This window comes from Canis lupus, chromosome 5 (assembly GCF_003254725.2).
Source record: "Canis lupus dingo isolate Sandy chromosome 5, ASM325472v2, whole genome shotgun sequence".
NCBI lineage: Eukaryota > Metazoa > Chordata > Mammalia > Carnivora > Canidae > Canis > Canis lupus.
This window is the reverse complement of record NC_064247.1, coordinates 61,997,257-62,017,373: the sequence shown is the minus strand read 5'-3', so window position 1 is coordinate 62,017,373 and position 20,117 is coordinate 61,997,257. Positions and strand designations below refer to the sequence as shown.

Below are 20,117 nucleotides of genomic sequence, written 5' to 3'. Positions count from 1 at the left end.
AGGAATGATGCATAGGGAGAGACTCTCAAGCAGACTCCCTGCTGAGCTCAGAGCCCATCACAGAGCTGGATCCCACAACCCTGAGCCAGAATCAAGAGTCAGATGCTCAACTGACTGAGCCACCTAGGCACCCCAGAATTGCCCCTTTTTAACAGTTTCCCTGGGGCTCATAACCCCCCTTGCTGGTTTTTTTTTGTTTTTTGTTTTTTGTTTTTGCTTTTGTTTTTGTTTTTGTTTTGTTTTTGTTTTTGTTTTTTGAGGATTTCTTGCTTTCCTTTCTGCTGGGCCATGAAAAGAATAGCTCCTTCTCCTGTGAAGGTTGGCCTTGTAACTGTGGAACTTCCCCTTTGCATCAGAACCTCTGTGTTTGTCCCCCAGGATCTTCATCTGTCAAGCCCCAGTCTTCACCTTCATGATGCTGTACCAACTTGTCCCAATGTGGGCACTCAGAGATTGGGGTAGAGGCTGTGGAGCAGTTTTCCTGGGTTTGGGGGTCTCTGTTTTTCCTAACCCCAGTTCCCCACCGTCTAAGTTGTTTCATTTACTTCTTTCTGAAGTAGTCTGGATAATCACACCTGTATGATTTCAGTGAATGCTGTGAAGAAAACATCTGTGCACACACACAGATTTTCCTTCTTTTTGATTGTTCATTGGTGTACTTCCATGGTAGCACATGGTGGGTGCTCAGCAGATACTTGTGGAATGAACGAATGTTCTTGATACCTAGAAATTCTACTCTGCTGGACTGAGGAGGCAAGCCCCTTCATCCAGTTAGTGGGCGGCTCACGGGTATGTCTCGAGCAAGCCCTGTTCCTCTCATGACTGCCCTTTGTGCTCATCTCTAGCACTGCTGTTAGGAACCAGCTTCTGCTCCTGGCAGAAGAGAGCTGGCGTGCTGTGGGGACAAGGAGAAGCAAGCCCCTCTGAGCGTTTCCATCACCATCAGCCCTTCTCTCCTGCAGGGGGAGCTGATCACCTTCTATTACTACTGGAAGAAAACCCCCGAAGCAGCCAGCTCCAGGGCCCATCGTAGGCACCGCAGGCAGGCCGTGTTCAGGAGGATCAAGACTCGCACTGCATCCACACCCGTCAGCACGCCCTCCAGACCCCCCTCCAGTGAATTCCGTAAGTGAGGGACTTCTCCCATGTAGCCAAACACTCATTGTCCAAGCTCTGAGCCTGCCCTCACAGGCATCCTTATCACTGTGCAGGTTGGGGATGTTGTGTGTGTTAATCCATCTGTGCAAAGCCTGCACCCAAAGGTAGCTTGACTTGGGGGATTTGGTAGGAGAGTTTTACATGCTAATTATTCATGCATTTAAATTTTTAAAATAAACTCAGCATCATTTTAACTTTCATGAAAATGTAAGTCTTGGCCCTGCCCTGGGGTATTATCAGTAACTTCAGAGGAAGTCCACTTAGTGGATGATATACTGTTTGAGTTCTTGGTTGCATTGCATTGGTTTTGTGTTAGCAGTAAGATCAGATTAACATTTTCTTTTTCCTCCTGCTTTGCCAAGATCCTCTTCTTGATCCCAGCATGATGTGCATTCTAATATGATACCTTCTTAACCCTTAAAAGCTGGCATACAGCAGTGGACCTTGTGGTTCTGTCCTAGCTCAGCGCACTCAGCCTGAGGGTTGCTTATGTTGCACGTGCAAACAAGATATAATCCATTAGTGCTAGAGTGGAGCATGGGTAGGACTTGGTGGAGAGGGAGCTCCTCAGGATGTCTGGATCTGTCAGGGAATTCATAGGGATGTACTTCACCTGTTCACATTCCCAGCTGTGAATTCCCACACATTCCCCCTGTGTTCACATTCCCATCAGTGCTTGCCACTCCAGGATATAGGTGTGATGTCAGTCCTCCAAAATATGGTAGGGCAGCCCCTTGGGTACCACCCCTCACACGAGTCCTTCATTCTGATCCCTGGCCCTGAGGAATTCAGAGTGGTCCTTCGTGAGCACCGCTCCACTTCAACCTTCCAGGCCACTCTGACTGGTGGCTCAGAGCATGGGGCGGGCCACAGGTCACAGATGGCCCTGGTCTTGCCCAAGCATGATGGTGTCTCCCCCACCCCTGTTGTGTTCCTGCCATGCCCAGTGGACCTGAGTTCAGCCAGCGAGGATGACTTTGACAGTGAGGACAGTGAGCAGGAACTGAAGGGGTACGCCTGCCGCCACTGCTTTACCACCAGTAAGTAGGGATGGGGGGAGGAGGGAGCAGTGGGGACACTCACTGGGACAGGACAGGCTCAGGCACTTTCAGGTTCTGAACATTTCCTGAATCCAGTTGAAGACCTGCCAGGGTATCATTGGTTGCATGAAATCTGTATATTTTGTCACTCCCCCAATTACAGTCAGTGTGGTGGAGTGGGGGCACCTGTGTTTCTGGGAAACCTGTTGCCAACTCCTCCTGGATACTGTTAGATTGGGGAGGGGGTAGGTGGTCCTGAAATCCTCTCCCACCCTGGGAGAGAGCAGGCAGCAGCCGAGTGAGTAATGGGTGTCTGTCCAAGGCCACAGAAGGGCCGGGCTCCCCACCTGCACTCCTCTTCCCTCACACAGCCTCCAAAGACTGGCACCACGGGGGCCGGGAGAACATCCTACTCTGCACAGACTGCCGCATCCACTTCAAGAAATACGGCGAGCTCCCCCCCATTGAGAAGCCTGTGGACCCTCCCCCATTCATGTTCAAACCTGTCAAAGAGGAAGACGATGGGCTCAGTGGGAAGCATAGCATGAGGACGCGGCGCAGTCGTGGCTCGGTGAGTCCTCAGGACAGGCGACGCAGGCCACTGCAGGTTTCTAGGAGGCTAGGGCTTGTGCCTTCCAGAAGGCTGGGAAGTGATTCATTTTAGGTAGAGAACCAGCCCCCTTAAAGGAATGATTGGTCCAAAGATACTTAGTTTTGTCTGTGCATCTGGGAAGAGCTTTTGCTTTCTCCCTCCCTCGTGTTGTCCCGGGGAGTCAGTGGGATGCATGTTTTGAGTTTGCTTTTATAGAGAGCTCTTCAGTACCAGTGTCTGGTTCAGTGCAGGCTCTCCAAGTCCCCCGACCTTCCTCTGGCCCCTGGGCCCACCACCTGTACTGTGGCATCTCTCTGCTGCTTAAAACTTGCAGGTGTTTTTGGAAACTTGTAAATTTTTCTCCTCACTGTATAGCCCTTTTCATAAAGAGGTTTTGTTTTCCAGGTTGCAAATGTGGCAGCAGGGACCTTTAGGGGCAAGGGTTTTCCCAGGCTGGGAGCTAGGGATGCCACCAACGTCCTTCCCTGTAGCTGGCCTCCCCAGTGGCCCTTTCAGGCATGTGGATGGTACTGTATGCCTTTCTGTGATTTTGTCAAGGCTGTCGGTGCCCTGGCCACCCGGCAGGTGGACCAGTGTGAATCATTGTCCCCCCATCTCTTCTGAGCCCCATGGCTTTGCAGAAACATGCTTAAGTGCTTGGTGGTTTTAGGAGCTGAGCTATATTATTTGACAGCTTCTCACTTTGGGTCACTTCTTATCCTGTCAGATGAAATCAGCAGGGGTTTGGTTTAGGTTTGGGTGAGGAAGTGGGTGGTTTAAACAGAAAGGGTGAGGTGATTTGAAGCAGAGTGTATGATTGTCATTCCAGAGAACTTCGCAGGTAGGTGGTCCTGGCCGATTTCTGCCCCTCAGAAGGTCTCGCTCATTTCTGCCACACAACATCCAAGACAGTCCCTGGAAATGAGTGCTTTCAGTTTAAGAATTGCTGTCTTTTCCATGTGAACCCACCCATTCACCCCCTCCTCCCTTAGCTCCATGTTGACTCCCACACAGCAAGGAAGAGCCAGAGGTGCCTGATGCTGGCCAGGGCCTGGGATTTGCCATAATGCTGGCGGTGGGGTTTGCTCCTAAAGCTCCTGCGTGTGTGTGGGGTCTAGTCTCACCAGCATCCGGTTTGGGTGGGCAGATGTCTACATTGCGCAGTGGTCGAAAGAAGCAGCCAGCCAGCCCTGATGGTCGTACCTCGCCCATCAATGAAGACATCCGCTCTAGTGGCCGGAACTCGCCCAGTGCTGCCAGCACCTCCAGCAATGACAGTAAAGCAGAGACGGTGAAGAAGTCGGCCAAGGTGAGGTGCCCATCCCCCAAAGCAATGAGGCCTGCTTTGCCCTGCCCTCTCAAAACCCCAGATTTGTGGACTTGATGTTCACCTCCCTCACACACAGGGCTGCACGTTATTCCTATGAGCCTCCCTGGGTATTAGTGTTGCCCTGGACTAGGCCTGCAGAGTGTGGCCTGGAGAGAGGGGATCCAGTGCAGCTTCCAGCACTGACCTTTGGGGGCCATCTCTGCCTTGAGTTTCCCAAGGGCTCGGGGGCAAAGGTTAGGGTGTGATTGGGAAGGCTCCTTCCCCACAAAGCCACGTTATTTCCACCTCCAGATACTTGTTTTTTCCTGGCATCAGCTGGTCCCTTCCAGAGCTTTCTTGCTTCTGGAGATGGAGCTCAGAATTCAGGAGTAAGGTGTTAGCAAACCATCATCATTTACCCCCTGAGGCTAATGGAACACCCTCCCTTGGCCTGATGCCCCTTGTGGGCTTTTCCACTGCAGAAGGTGAAGGAGGAAGCCTCATCCCCCCTTAAGAGCACCAAACGCCAGCGGGAGAAGGTGGCCTCTGATACAGAGGAGGCTGACAGGACCAGCTCCAAGAAGACAAAAACCCAGGTGAGATGCGCAGCTGAGCCACTGTGACTGGAGCTGGCAGCTAATGCTCCTTGAGAGGCCCTGAGCCCAGATTCTCTCTGGGGCCCAGCAGTCTGGAGGGACCTGGAGTGGCTAGAGTCAGAGGAGGGTCAAAGGAGTACCTGCAGTCCCTGGGGCCAGGCTCATTCCTCATTTGCACAGACCTTTGTCATGTGTCAGGTGCTAGCAGCGCAGGGCAGCCAGAGCCCCTGCTCTGCTAGAGCTTTATCCCTCCCATCTCTGGCCCTAGGAGATCAGCCGGCCCAACTCCCCATCGGAAGGCGAGGGAGAGAGTTCGGACAGCCGCAGTGTCAACGATGAGGGCAGCAGCGACCCCAAAGACATTGACCAGGACAATCGCAGCACGTCCCCCAGCATCCCTAGCCCCCAGGACAACGAGAGTGACTCGGACTCTTCGGCCCAGCAGCAGATGCTGCAGGCTCAGCCCCCAGCCTTGCAGGCTTCCAGTGCGGTCCCTCCGGCTCCCTCTACCGCCCCACCAGGAACCTCTCAGCTCCCCACGCCAGGGCCCACACCCTCTGCCACTTCAGGCCCCCCACAGGGCTCCCCCTCAGCCTCCCAGCCCCCAAGCCAGCCACAGGCTCCAGCGGCTCCTGCTCCCCACGCTCATATCCAGCAGGCACCCACCCTGCACCCCCAGAGTCTGCCCTCACCACATCCCCCACTCCAACCTCTGACCGTGCCAGCTGGACAGACCTCCGCCCCACCTCACAGCCAGCCCCCGCTGCATAGCCAGGGCCCAAGTGGCCCTCATAGCCTCCAGGCCGGGCCCCTGCTACAGCACCCAGGCCCCCCTCAGCCCTTTGGCCTCCCTCCCCAGGCCTCTCAGGCATCAGCTCTCCCTCATGCCTCCCTGCAGCCCACAGCCTCACAGTCAGCACTGCAGCCCCAGCAGCCCCCAAGGGAGCAGCCACTGCCACCAGCCCCCTTGGCCATGCCTCACATCAAGCCCCCACCCACCACGCCCATCCCCCAACTGCCGGCCCCGCAAGCCCACAAGCACCCACCTCATCTCTCGGGGCCCTCGCCCTTCTCCATGAACGCCAACCTCCCACCCCCTCCAGCACTGAAACCCCTGAGCTCCCTGTCCACACACCATCCCCCTTCTGCCCATCCCCCTCCCCTACAGCTCATGCCTCAGAGCCAGCCCCTACCCTCCTCCCCTGCACAGCCCCCAGTGCTGACCCAGAGCCAGAGCCTGCCCCCTGCTGCTGCTGCTCACCCCCCAGCAGGCCTCCACCAGGTGCCCCCCCAGCCCTCATTTGCTCAGCACCCCTTTGTCCCTGGGGGGACACCCATCACCCCTCCAACCTGCTCTTCCACCTCCACGCCACCTGCGGGACCCGGCCCCTCAGCCCAGCCGCCGTGCTCTGCTGCTGTTTCTTCGGGAGGCAGCATACCTGGGGGGACAGCCTGCCCGCTCCCCACTGTCCAGATCAAGGAAGAGGCTCTGGATGATGCAGAGGAGCCCGAGAGCCCACCTCCACCACCTAGGAGCCCGTCCCCCGAGCCTACCGTGGTGGATACCCCCAGCCATGCCAGCCAGTCAGCCAGGTACTGGTTTCCCAGGAATGTGGACATGGCCAGGGCAGGGACAGGCTGGGCATCAGGGGCAGGCTGCAGTCCTCGCAGGGCCCCAGTGAGAGATGTGGCCTTCCTTAGGTTCTACAAACACCTGGACCGTGGTTACAACTCATGTGCGCGGACGGACCTGTATTTCATGCCTCTGGCGGGATCCAAACTGGCCAAGAAGAGGGAGGAGGCCATCGAAAAGGCCAAACGGGAGGCTGAGCAGAAAGCACGAGAGGAACGGGAACGTGAGAAGGAGAAGGAGAAAGAGCGCGAGCGGGAACGAGAGCGGGAGCGGGAGGCAGAGAGAGCAGCTGTGAGTTGGGGGTCAACCAGGCCACGGTGGGGGGGTCCCTCTATAACTCTGTACTGTGGCTTACTCTCTCAGATACACACTCACATGCTTGTGGGTGTTCTTTTTGTCTCTCAGATACATGGCCCTATCTAGGGCACAGGGGAAGCCATAGGCACAAAGCAACTGTCCTAGCAGGGTCTGGACCGGTCCTTGCAGCCCAAGCCTGTCCCAGGCCATGGTTGGGGCCTGCTCTTGGTGTCAAGGTGGAGGGATCAACTGGTCCTCCTGCTGGTCAGTGCAGGATGGCAGCAGGGCCAGGTTCAGACCCCTGGACAGCTGGGAATATGCCCCTCACATCTTCCTTTCCTTCAGCAGAAGGCATCCAGCTCAGCCCATGAGGGCCGCCTCAGCGACCCCCAGCTCAGTGGTCCTGGCCACATGCGGCCATCCTTCGAGCCGCCACCAACCACCATTGCTGCGGTGCCTCCATACATTGGGCCCGACACGCCTGCCCTTCGGACTCTGAGCGAGTATGCTCGGCCCCACGTCATGTCACCCACTAACCGCAACCACCCCTTCTACATGCCCCTCAACCCCACTGATCCCCTGCTGGCCTACCACATGCCTGGCCTCTACAACGTGGACCCCACCATCCGGGAGCGGGAGCTCCGGGAGCGGGAGATCCGGGAGCGGGAGATCCGGGAGCGGGAGCTACGGGAGAGGATGAAGCCAGGCTTCGAGGTGAAGCCCCCAGAGCTGGACCCCCTGCACCCAGCCACCAACCCCATGGAGCACTTCGCCCGGCACAGCGCCCTCACCATCCCCCCCACTGCGGGCCCCCACCCTTTTGCTTCTTTCCACCCGGGCCTGAACCCCCTGGAGAGGGAGAGACTGGCCCTGGCGGGCCCCCAGCTGCGGCCTGAGATGAGCTACCCTGATAGACTGGCGGCCGAGCGGATCCACGCTGAGCGCATGGCATCGCTGACCAGCGACCCTCTGGCCCGCCTGCAGATGTTCAACGTGACTCCGCACCATCACCAGCACTCACACATCCACTCGCACCTCCACCTCCACCAGCAGGACCCCCTCCACCAAGGTGGGTGCCCGCCCTCCAGGCTGGGCTATGAGGGGGCACTGTGGGTTGAGCTCTGGTTATGATGAGGTGCAGGCCAGAGACAGAGCCACTATCCAATAGCAGAGACGGTTCTTTCCTAAAGGAATCCCTCATCCTTGATCTGAGAATAGTCTACATCTGTCTGGAAATCCTCTCACTTCTTTACTCACCCGCTGCCTCTGTCTTTGCCCAGCCCCCCAGTCCTCCAGAGCTGCCAGTCCCCAGAATGCTGAGTCACCCTGGGGCCCTCTGCTCGCAGTTTGCTGGATGAAGCTTATGTTCCTGGCTCTGTGCCTCCAGTGCTGGGGATAGTGGGAAGCAGCCTGTGCTCACTGAATTGGGTTAAAGGCGGAAGGTGGGGCCTGAGGGGCAAGGAACCCAATGGAGGCTAGTGGGACACCCAGGAGGCTCTAGAGCATCTCCCAGTGATAGAAACCAACAGTCCTCCCATTCCCATTGGGGAACAGGACCACCCTGGCCTGTCCACTCCAAGAATGGGAGCTCCTGCAGCCCTGCTGACTGGCCAACCAGGCTGAAGGCAGACACGGACAGTTTCTCCTCTGTCTGTAGCTCTGTAGCCCTGCTAGATGGGGTGGGAGGAGCTGTACCTGCACCCTGGGACCCAGGCCTGCCATGGAGCCCCATGTCACAGCCCACGCTGCATGCAGGACTTCTGAGGGCAAATCTCTCTCCATGCAGGGAAGGAGGGGGACAGAGCAGGGCCCAGAAGTGGGGAAGGCAGCATCTGGCTCCCTACCTGTGCCCCCAACCCTGATGTGGGGAGCCTGGACTCTATACAGGCAGTTGGTTCTGGGGAAGCCAAGGAGCTGTCACTTTCACCCATGGTCTTGACACCTGGAGCTTTGATGCCACCCAGCACAGGCTGTCTAAGCCCCAGTGTAACCAGTGGATGTCTTAATGCTTAATGTCTTAATGCTGTATGGGGACAGGCAGTTATTCGTTCATACAACATTCATCCATTTGACAAATAGTTACAGAGCATCTGTGATGTGTCAGGCACAGCAGTAGATGATGACAACAGCCCTGTCCACCTTCCCAATCTGGAGGCAGGAAGTCGGTGTGTCTTGGAGAGAGCAAAGCAGTCAGTGTTCTGGAGGACAGCTAGCAAGGGAAAGGGAACAGGGAAGCTGGGCACAAGGTTGCAGTTAGAAAGCCATGAGAAAGCCTCATCAAGAAGGTAACTTTGGCGCAGGCTTGAAGGTGGGAAGAGACATGTGCAGGGAGGGAGGGTGGCTGGGGCACAGGGGCTGAGAGGAGAGAGCAGGGTTTGGTAAGCCTTGTCCCTGCCAGTGGCACCCTGCTAACAGCATGCAGCATCTGGCATCCCCCAATCTGCTGAACCCCTCCTGTGGGTTCTGTGGGTGAAGGGCCAGGGAAGCAGCTCTGGGGAGCGTTGCCAATCCAGCCAGCAACTGGGTTGAGGAACACTGTCTATGGCAGGACTGGAGTGGCCCCACGGTCCTTCTGGAGCTGACAGGTACAGGGCAGGTCTAAGGTCTAGGGATTTAGCCAGGTAGGTTCTAATGATCAAGCATCATCAACAAAACAGCATAGGGAAGATGCTGCCTGTAGGGGTACTCAGGAACGAGAGGAGGAAATAGTATGTACATTTATCTCTCTGTTAGTTTCTGGAACTTTACTATAGGTTGGAGTGGGGGCAGCCACTTGGGGTCAGGATTTTTGGTGGCCCTGGTGGCCAGGAGCTGGCTGTGGTGAGGAAGTCACTGGTAGTTAACGGCCAACAAGGGCAGACGCAGAGAGCTCCAGAGCTCTGCACCACTTGCATCTGGACTTCTGCCCCTCTCTTAGGTTCAGCAGGCCCAGTGCACCCGCTGGTCGACCCCTTGACTGCTGGCCCTCACCTGGCTCGCTTTCCCTATCCCCCTGGCACCCTCCCCAACCCTCTGCTTGGACAGCCCCCCCATGAGCACGAGATGCTTCGTCATCCAGTTTTTGGTAAGCATGCACCTGGGGACGGAGGGTTCCAGTGTGAGAGTTGGGTTTGGTATCTGATGTCTGTTCATTCATTCATTCATCCATGTGTTCAGCAAATACCTCCTGTGTGCCAGGAGTCCACTTGGGCAGGCAAACCCCTGCCCTCAGAGAGCTGGGGCTGGACGGGTCTGAATGCCTAATAAGAGCAGGATCAAGACAATGCGATGTGAAGGAGTGACAGAGGCAGTGAATTTACACTGAGGGTTCAGGGTGGGCCTCCATGAAGAAGAGCCTGAGGACGAGGGAATGCATATTCTATCTTCCCCTGACCTCCACCCCAGGCTCAGGAGATCCACGGGGCAGTACCTTGGGCCTTCTTTCTCTCCTGGGGGGCTCTGCTCCATGGGTCCCTACAGAGTAAGTAGTCTCTTGCTCCTCCCCTCAGGAGGTTATCTCCTGACCTGATCTCTTGCTGGCTGCATCCTGGCCACTCCCTGGCCTTTCTGTATCGAAGGCTGTTTTGTGTTTGGCAGGTACTCCCTACCCCCGAGACCTGCCCGGGGCCATCCCACCCCCCATGTCTGCAGCCCACCAGCTGCAGGCCATGCATGCCCAGTCGGCAGAGCTGCAGAGACTGGCCATGGAACAGCAATGGCTGCATGGACACCCCCACATGCATGGTGGCCACCTACCAAGTCAGGAAGATTATTACAGGTGAGGTGGGGAGAGTCCAGAAGGGAGTGGGCTCGCTGTTTGACCCCACCTGTGGGCCACTAACCCTGCCTAATGGTCGCCCCCTCCTAGCCATGCCCACAGTGCTCCTCCCATATCAGCAAGTGCCAGACTCCTCCCTATGGCTCTGCAGGCCCTGACCTCTTGGCACTGGAGGATTCTCCCACAGAGCCATATTGGTGGGAGGGAGAGGAGGGGAGGGTCACCTGCATGGGAGGCCACTCTGGTCATCTGCACCCTTGAGCTGCATGCCTGGTCCCACCTGCCCAGGTCTGGTGCTGAATACTTTCTCCTTTTGTTTTCTTTCTAGTCGACTGAAGAAAGAAGGTGACAAGCAGTTATAAGTTATTTATTTGTTAGTGCTGGCTGTGGAAACCCCAGTTCTTGGGGGGAGAAACAGGACTTTTTACATACGATATGAGCTACAAAAGAAAAAGAATATCTTCTAAAGATTTCTTTATATATTTAAAAACCCCACAACTAAAAATGTTATCAGCATAATAGTGTTTGTTTGTAGAGAGGATTCCTTGAGACTGGTTTGGGTCTCCCTGCATGACAGTCCCCCAGAAACTTAGTCCTGGACTGGACTGAACATTCAGAAAACTTTCCCTGCAATCTTGGGGTTTGGCTTTAGTTTTCTTTTCCTTCCTTGATTTCTTGGTAGGTGCTAGAATCCAGTTCACACCCTTCACTGTGCGTGCAGACACACTCAGTTATGTGTGTTCCAGAACCCACGAGGTTTGCAGATAGGTGGCATATGAGTTTGGAATCCAAGAGCTATAATTTTTAAAAAAAAAAAAACAAAAAAAACTTTTATTTTATTACATTGTAGGAGATCTTCATAATTTGAGAAAGTTCTGCAGCATGGCTTTTTACGTCTGTAAATAAATAATTTTAGAATGGCATTTTTTTTCTTCCACAAACTATTCTGATCTATTTTTTCCAGCCATGTCACTAATTGTGAATTCCTACCAGCTATTGACAGAATACAGAGTTGATTTTTTAATAAAAAGTTATATATAATTATCCCTTTAATTAAAGGGAACAGATGGGCGTTACTAATTGCAAACGGGCAGAGGCTTGGGACACGGTGTGGTCACAGCAGTGAGCATCCAGGGGTCTGCAGGGACAATGTTACAGACCATTTCTTTGATTTGCTGCCTTGATTTTCACTTCTGTCTCTTCCTAGCTTGTGCTTTGCCAGAGGTCCAGATATCTGTTAGATGAAACCTTTTTTATTTTGTACGAGAGTGCAAGAGTTAAATGTCCACCTTGTTCTGTTTCTGCAGGATAGAAAGCACATGTTTCTGTGTGTCTGATTGTAGATTTCCTTATAGATTTCTATGCACACACATTTGGTTGTTCTGGATGAACTGCCTTCTTAAGTACTCTTATGATTTCATAAACATTCTAGAAAATTCAAGAAAACAGGATTCCCTACAAAAAAATTCACAGCACACACACTTGCCAAAGGAATCTGTTTAAAAAAAACAAAAACAAAAAAAACCTGCCCTTTTGTGTGTGTTATCGTCGGGATATTCCTGTGGGGAGGCCAGGCCATCCTGGCCACATAGCTAGAAGCCACTTTCGAGCGAGGGAGGCCCAGGAGTTGGCATGGTTGTGGGTGGTGGCCTGTGCATCTCCCCCAGGAACAGGTCCGTGCATGGTGACCCACATCAGACAGGGATACCATTTAAGTCCCACTGTTCCTTCTGGGTGTAGGAATGAGAGTTGCAGCTGCCGACGTGGGATGAAAAGGCAAGCTTCCTTCCACCTGGGAGCTGCCACTCTAGGGCTCTGGCCATTCTGCAGAAGACCCACCTCTCCTTTCTAAGCACCGGCATGGTGTGCTTTCTCCAGGGTGGAGGAATAGGGGGGACCTGGGGATGTGTGCACCTGGAGATCAGTCCTCCTGTCAGGGTGTGATCTTTCCTGCTCCTCCCCCCTCAGACTCTTGAGGGCCACCCCTGCTGTTGTAAGTCCCATCTGAGAGCTGCTACAACATGAAGCAGAGCGCCCGAGGGTCAGTGGGTGCGGCAGTGTGGCCAGGACCAGAGGCGAGCGCATTGAGCCAGAAGCCAGCAGGCATTAGCTCAGATTCAGGTTCTGGACTCACACCTGCATCAGGGGTATTTCCATTTCTATTAAAACTATGTTTGGTTTCAGTTGGGACAGACAGGATTGTTTTGTCTGCTGGGAATCCTCTGGATATGTTTGTCGTTTTTCTCTTTAATTTTCTCCCGTTCCATTTCTGCCTTAACTCTAGCTCCTTAGAGGGAGGCAAACTCAAAGGAGCTGTGTGTCCAGACTCGGGCCAGGCCTCAAGGGCAGAAGGCACTTGTCTCCCCTGGAGGCAGGCGGCCCTCCTGCCCGAGGCCCCCTCCTCTGCATCTTTGTTTTCCTTTGGGTGGAACACAGTGTCTGCCATTCAGTTAGACCTTCTTGATCGCCTCTCTGTGTATCCATTTTTCCAAAGAAGAGACATAGTGAAGTACTTGGAAGTCTCTACTTGAAGACTGTCTGAAGGTGTTTGCTCGTTAACGTTTTGGTTTTCCCCCATATCCCAAGGTGAAGCACTGAGATTCTTCCATTTAAGAACCTAAGACCTGAAACCCTCACTGGTCAGCTACGGTGTGTTTAGGAGGCCCCAGACCTTCACAGTGTCTTTGAAGCCCGACCCCTTGGTTTCCTTTTGGATTTTCCTTCCTTTTGTTTGAAGTTTGGTTTTGCTTTTCTGTGTTTTGTACGTATCTTGTTGAATGTTGTCAAGATTGAGCTTCACATTTCACTGCAGCAGCAGAGCAGAGTGTACATTCTGATTTGCTACGTTTATATATATCTTGAAGCTAAATGTATATATGAGTAGTTTGCCATGAGATAACACAGTGTAAACAGAGTAGACACCCAGAAATCGTGACTTCTGTGTTCTCTCCATTTGAGTATTTTGTAATTTTTTTGAAATATTTGTGGACATAAATAAAACCAAGCTACACTACAGCAGCTGGGTGTGGACCAGTGGACTGTGTCTCATTCCTGGGAGTGGGTGGGGATCTTGGCAGTTACCTCTACTTGGGTCCCCCGGGGTTGGGGAATGAGCAGAGGGGAGAGTTCAGTTCTCAGCTGTTTCTGGCACACCGCTTGCCTAACTTCCAAAGCAGCTTTCAGAATGATTCTTCTTTGCCATGTCTGGTAAGAAGGATTTCTCTAGTGAATGCTCTCAGAGATGCTCCCAACCTGCTGGCTTGAGATTATCAGGACCTGTGGTGAGCTTACCCAAGCAGCAGAATGGGCCTGGGGGATGATAACACTGGGACCAGGGACACCCTCTCCTCACTCAAGGTTCCTTTCTTCCCCTGCCACTCACCCACACTTCAAATCTGTAGACCCCCTCCAAGGTGAAGGAGCATATACATCCTTCCCCGCTTAGAGGAGAGGTCTTGAGTCGCCCCCCACCCCCTGCGGTGGGCTCCTACATTTGTTCCCTCTCTGCCCCCTCCCTGAGGCCTGCCAGTGTGCTAGCCAGCCCTCAGAGTTGCCCTCCAGTGTTGGGGATGCATTCTAGCTCCCGAGGGCCAAGCGATGCAGCAGATGGCCTGTGGGGTATGGGTGTGGCCGTGAGGGGGCAGCAGTCAACGGGTTCAGACTGTGCTCTCAGAGACTGTCCACGGCATTTTCTTAAAATTCCAAGACCATCCCATTCCATCCGGAATAGGGGTTTCTAGATGCCCTGGGAGATGGGGCAAGAGCAACCCTATTGGAAAACTCAGACCAGGCCAACTCTGCCTGCTGGGGACCTGCTCGTGTCAACACTACCTGATTGAGGATGAGAAGGCTTTGCCAACCAGAGTCCCAAGTGGCATATACATAGATGCCCTAGAGACAGTTCCCGTGTCCTCCGACACAGGTCCAGGGACTGAGGGTAGCTGGGGGAGACAAAGCTGAGGGGCCTGCAGAGTAGGCATGGGGGGGGTACAAGTAGTTGACCTTCTGGGCCTTGGACGAAAAGGCAGGACGGAAGAGGCAGGGGGAGGGAGGGAAAGGAGCCATCAGAACCCAGGTGCCTTCTTGGCTGGTCTCTTACTTAGACCGTGCTCTTTATGAAGATAGTGTTTTGTGGGCACAAATGTCTGAACTACAAATTCCAAGTAGGTTGAATGATAAGACGTCAGTGTCTGAACAGATACATAGATCTTTGCTGCAGAAGGGACCCCCAGAGCCATCCAGGCTGTGATGGTTTCTCAGGTGTGGACAACTGTGGCTGCTGTCCCCACAGTGCCATCACCCTTCCTGAGTGGAGCGCCTGCAGCAGCAGACAGTGGCTGGATTCATGAGGAGAGGAGGGTGAAGCATCTGCTGTCCAGCCACAGTGCCGTAGCCAGGCCCTCCTTGCCTCTTGCCCCTAGAGTCCCTGTGAATGGATCCCTGGCTTGGCCAGCAGCCCCTCTGGTTCTGCTGCAACATGAGCTAAGAAAACAGCCCTCACAGGCCTGGTGCATGATTGGTGTGTTGATACATATGTCTGGTAAGTCCAGGGGGTCAGGGCAGTTCCCTCAGGCTCCACGGGTGTAAATCGAGGCCCCTTACCCACAGGGTGAGGATGCACGACAGAGCGATCAGCAGTGACCTCCCACGTGGACACAGAAGACACTCAAATACCAGGAATGCGGAGCCAGTTTCGGACGCTGGGGCTGATGAATGACCATGACGGCTGGAGTACTTCAGCGCGGAAGTGAACGGGACATTTGGGGAGACGCCCCCTTGCCAGTCTCTGGCAGCCACAAGGTAGCACCTTGAGCACTTTGGCATGGCACCAAAACGGACTTCAGCTATCACCCTCTCCCGGCCAAGCCAGTCGGCTCCTGGACTCAAAAGCTGTGGAATCCGAATAGGACCAGTTACTCTAGACACCTGGGGTCAAGCTACAGGCCCCAAAACCAGCAGAAGTATCAGTCCTGCACTTGTCCCCTGAGCTGTGGAGACACCAAGGGGCAGAGGGACCCTCAGCCCTCCTCCCCCCTCCCAGGGAGAATCGGCCAGATGCCCGCGGGGGAGGCAGCCCACAGGGCTGGCTGTCCAGTTGGACCCCTCAGGCTGCAGCATAAAGTGAGCTCTGGGGTCCTGGAGCTCCCGGTGGAAGGCAGAGCCTGGCAGGCACCGGGCTGTCGGAGCTACGGTGTCTATCATGGTGAAGCCCATGGCCCAGGAGCAGCACGGGCTTTCCCACCAGCCTCGCCCACCCTCACCGGGTTCTCTGTCCTGTGTTCTTGGCCCCTGGAAGGCTCAGTATCGGGGGTGTCCTTTCCCTGGATCCTCACAGGGTTCCCAGCTGCCGTGGGGGGGCCCTGCAGCCCACATTTCTGGCTCTGATTCTCTGACCCAAGGCAGCTCCTCTGGTAGCTGTCTCTGCCAGGAACAGCTTCCAAGTCTTGTGTAATTGTTTTCTTCTGGAAAATTAAGGACCCAGGCTGCAGAGGCTGTACCCTTGACCCCCCCACACACACCCCGACCCAACTCTGCACCTGCGTGGGCGTCCTGACCGCCTACCTTGAGTGCCAGGTTCCAGTGTGCGGAAGGCACTTGCTTTGCAAATACTTGCTAACTGACTGAACAGGCCCCCGCAGAGGAAGGCTCCTCCGGATGTGCTGATGAGCCGTCGGCACAGGGGACCAGCTAGAAGGGCCTCTGGCTCCATCCAGGGAGCTGGTCACTACTGGGGCACCTGAAGTGATCCCCCTTTTCTCCCTCAACTTTCAATCCCGCCTCCCCTGACCACTTGTGTCTGCCCTGGGATCTCAACAGCCCCTCTGGCTCCATCCCTAGTCTGCCCTCTTCTTCAATATTTGGGCAGGGAGAGGAGATCTGCATCACAGTGGTGGCCTCTGTTGAACCCCTAGGGCGTGGACACCCAATGTAGTGAATTAGATTAAAAACAGAACATTAAGGCACTTCTCAGAAGACCCTTCCAGCCTGTGGAGGGCAGAGTGTTTAAGAGCTGGTGTCTTCTGTGTCCATCAGTTGTCACTCCCAGGTCCCCTCGCTACCACTCTTGTCCTGACCACCAGGTGGCAGTGTCTGCAAAGCCTTGGCGTCACTCTTCTGCTCCACGTGCAGGGACCCAAGTCCCCACCCCTGTGACGAAGGGAGGCATGTAGGACTGATGCTATGTATTTTGTAAAAGAACAGATGTTTCCTGGGCACAAGCAGCCAGAGATGAGGGGTGGAGTGTTTGGAGCAAAGGGCCACTGGAACAGGTCACAGCAGGAGTGTGGGTGAAAGATGGCAGGAAACAGGGGACCTGGGGGCTGCAGGGGCACTGGCAGGGCCCAGCATGGATATTATGGCAGGGAAAGGCTGTTGGGAGGACAGGAGGTGCCCCTCTTTTGTTTTCAGCTGCATTCCCCCATGCTGGGCCATATATTATAGGTGCTCAGTAAACATTCGCTGAGTAGCAATCACCCATGAGCCCCTCAGCAGTGATGATGTCCAGCATGCTGGCCCCAGAAGCCCCCCAGAGAGTCTCCTGAGCTGCCGCTGCCTTAAGGGTCCTGTGCCCCAAGTGTGCCCCCATCTCAGGATATCTGTTCCTCTCCTCCCCCTAGTCTTCCAGGAAGAGGGTCCTCGAGTGATCTCCAACCTGCTCACAGCTATGACAGGGTACAGCACACACCTACAGACCCTGCAAACATGACTTGAACGTAATTTGAAGCCAAGCATGTCACCACACAGTGGACCCTAGCAGTTGCCAGTTCTGGCACATTCCAGGGAAGCCACCTCCATTCCTTCAATACCTGTGGCCCAGAACACCACCTTGCCCACTCTCTGTATCCCAGACCAGGGTCCAGTGTTAGTCTAACAGTCTGGGAAGAAGGAATCAGACGGCGAAGGCTGTGGTTTCATGATTGGCCCCCTTGGGGCCATGTTCAGTGTCTGCTCTAGATGCTGTGGGCTGCGGGCAGAGGCAGTGGTGTGTTCATTCCCAGACAGCGTCGAGGGACGAGAGTTGATTTTTCAGGTTTACTGAGTGGAAAGTATGGAGTGGCATCCGTCAGGAGTGTCTGGTTTTAGTGGCTTGGGGAGTGTCCGCCTCCTCACGGGCCCACGAAGCAAAGGCTTCCTTTACCTTTCCTCACTGTGGCCAGGTGGAGACAGGTTGCAGGGAAGGACACCTGCCACTCAGCATTTGCTCAGAAACATTAAGCGGGGTGGTCTGGAGTCAGATTCCCTGGTTCAAGGGTGCGACCCTGTGTGACCTAGGCCAGGCACTTAGTATGCTTGTGTCGGGGTCCAGGTCTGCCTGCCATAGTGGCTCCTCCTTCTAGTCGGGAGGATGAAGCCAGAAGACTACACAAGGCATGTAGCTCACTGCAGGGCCTGTCCTAGGACTTGGGGACCTGCAAGCAGTGGTCACCATCCTCATCATCATCACAGCTCCATTGTTAAGAGACTGATTCTCTGAGATCTGGAAGTCAAGCGGGCATGGCTCTCAGCAAGTCCCGGGCCTCATGGTTTCGGATCCTGTGGTTGCTCCCACTGCCATCTGCTGAGAACAGACCTGAATGAAGGTCAAGAGCAGCGTTTGGGTGCAGGCCCGAGGGCGGCCAGGGCTCTGCTCAGCCACTGACTCTGTGCAGATTCCCACATGTAAGAGCAATCTTTGTTTACTTATTAGAAAGTTCTAGGAAGAAGGCCCAAGGTTTGGCAAGCCAGGAGTGAGAGGGGAGCTTCCCTGTTCCTTTTTTCGGCTCAAAGATTTGACCATTCTGGGCTAAAGCATCCCAGACCAGGTGACAGCCATCTGACGCCACATTTTCTATAACATCTAAAGCTCTTGTGAATGATATAAATGCAGGAGGAGGAGTCTGCAGTCCCAGGAAAAGCATGGGACTAACAGGACGCCCAAAGGAATTGTGTGACTTTGAAAAGTTACCTAAATTCTCTCTACTTCACCTACACGTGGAGCAGGGAAGATGAGACCTGCCTCACTTAGCTTGTAACCACCAAGGGTAAAACGGCATGACACGAAGGCACAGAAAGAGGACTCACTGGTTCCAACCAGGGCGAGCTGCACAGAGGATGTGGCATTTGGACGGATCTAAGTCGCTGGGCAGTGAAGAGGTAGAAAGACTTCATCTGCGGGAAGAGCATGAGCACAGGCACGAAGGGCATCTTCCAGGGTGGAAGGGGCTCTGTGGCTGTGGTCCTGGAGGCTGGAGCTGTGCAGAAGGCCATGGGCTCGGGAAGACAGGCAGGGCCCGGGATGGGCATGAGGAGTTTAGACCCGGTTCCTCAGGCTCTGAGAAGCCCCCAGAAAGTGTTAAGGGGAAGGGATGTGCTCAGGCATGTGCATAGCTCCCCCGGCTGCAGAGTGGAGGCTGGACAGGGAGGGTCGACTGGAGGCAAGTGGGCAGAGATCCTTGGCCAGATGTGAGGACAGAGAGGAGGTGCCTGGGCTCCAGGGACCTCGCAGGAGCCACCTTAGCTCCAGGAGGACAGCAGGCAATGGCACTGGGGGAGACCATGGCCCACGTGGGGAGGTAGGTAAGGTGCCCTGCAGAGGGTTGGAGGCTTTACACCCACTGTCCCTGACCTGTCAAAAAAATGATGGGACCTGTCAATTGCCCATAAACCCCAGATTCTCCTCAGAGGCTGGCCATGGCCCTAGGACCCCCATTGCTTTTTGGGGAGGGGTTGTGATCAGTTTCTCCTATATATCCCCAAAATAAAAGGACCATGCAGTGAAGGTGCCAGAGGCTGGGTCCAGTTCCAGTGCCACGGGCAAGCACAACAGTGACAGGCCATGACCCACCCCTCACGGTCCACAAAGCCAGCACTCAACAGTTTGGGGACAAGAGCCCGCCCGGCGGCACAGGGAAGGGGCCTCAAGTGATGGAAGATGGTGAGAAACCACCCAGCGAAGGACCTTGACATTCACAGGAAGTCAGAGATTCATCCAGTTCCATCCACCGGGAGATGGTGGGTGCAGGCGGTGGGTCAAGTCAGAGGGTAGGTACGCGTTCACCCGGGCATCTCTCCATCTGGAGGTTCTCACCTTACTGGGCATACTATGGCCCAAGCATTTTGGAGCCTACGATCCCTCGAACACACCAAGCACACTCCCACTTCAGTTCTCCAATATCTTCCCCTCTCCACCAGGGCATTGCTCAAACGGCATCTCTCCAAAAAGGATGCCCCCTTTTCCCTAGCAGAGCCCACTCCCCAGCCCCGTCACCCCATCCTCCTGCCCTGCTTATGACCTTCATAGCACTTACCGCCATCTTCAGGCACAGACCTCAGTGTACTGTCTGCCTCTTCCTACATCAGCTCCACGAGGGCAGAGACTTGCTCACAGTTGGACCCCAGCACCTACCACTGCCTGCACACCCAGGGCACTCGATGGGTATCTGTAGGGTGGGTGGGTGGGTGGATGGATGGATGGATATATGGATGAGTGGGTGGGTGGGTGGGAGAATGGATGAGTGAATGAATACAAGGCCTTCTGACCCAAACACGTCGTATATTCTAACTCCATTCTGGGATGCAACGCACAGTTAGATCAGGTTCTCTGCACCTCAGTGCGATTGACGTCAGGGGCTGGAACAGTCTACATTGTGGGGACTGTCCTGTGCACTGTACAAGGTTTAAGGCATCTGTGGACAGCAGGCACCCACCCAGGTTGTGACGATCCCAGACATTGCCAAGTGTCTTCTCCGGGTCGGT

At 54.8% G+C, this 20,117-nt stretch overlaps 1 protein-coding gene across 13 annotated transcripts in view; it reads left to right on the top strand.

The window, feature by feature from the left end:
• The window catches only part of RERE (arginine-glutamic acid dipeptide repeats), a 408,927-nt gene extending 395,527 nt beyond the window's left edge, over positions 1-13,400 (top strand). For 9 of the 13 annotated variants that reach the window (XM_025427256.3, XM_049110570.1, XM_025427255.3 and 6 more), the window contains 11 exons: positions 963-1,125; positions 2,106-2,198; positions 2,570-2,769; positions 3,938-4,099; positions 4,582-4,695; positions 4,964-6,288; positions 6,397-6,619; positions 6,971-7,694; positions 9,543-9,689; positions 10,202-10,382; positions 10,711-13,400. In XM_025427256.3, the coding sequence (XP_025283041.3) occupies positions 963-1,125; positions 2,106-2,198; positions 2,570-2,769; positions 3,938-4,099; positions 4,582-4,695; positions 4,964-6,288; positions 6,397-6,619; positions 6,971-7,694; positions 9,543-9,689; positions 10,202-10,382; positions 10,711-10,744 (3,366 nt within the window). In that variant the 3' untranslated portion in view covers positions 10,745-13,400. The remainder of the gene's footprint in view (positions 1-962; positions 1,126-2,105; positions 2,199-2,569; positions 2,770-3,937; positions 4,100-4,581; positions 4,696-4,963; positions 6,289-6,396; positions 6,620-6,970; positions 7,695-9,542; positions 9,690-10,201; positions 10,383-10,710) is intronic. The other 4 variants (XM_049110569.1, XM_035715771.2, XM_035715773.2 and 1 more) reach the window with 1 other exon arrangement.
• The last annotated feature ends 6,717 nt before the right edge of the window (positions 13,401-20,117 follow it).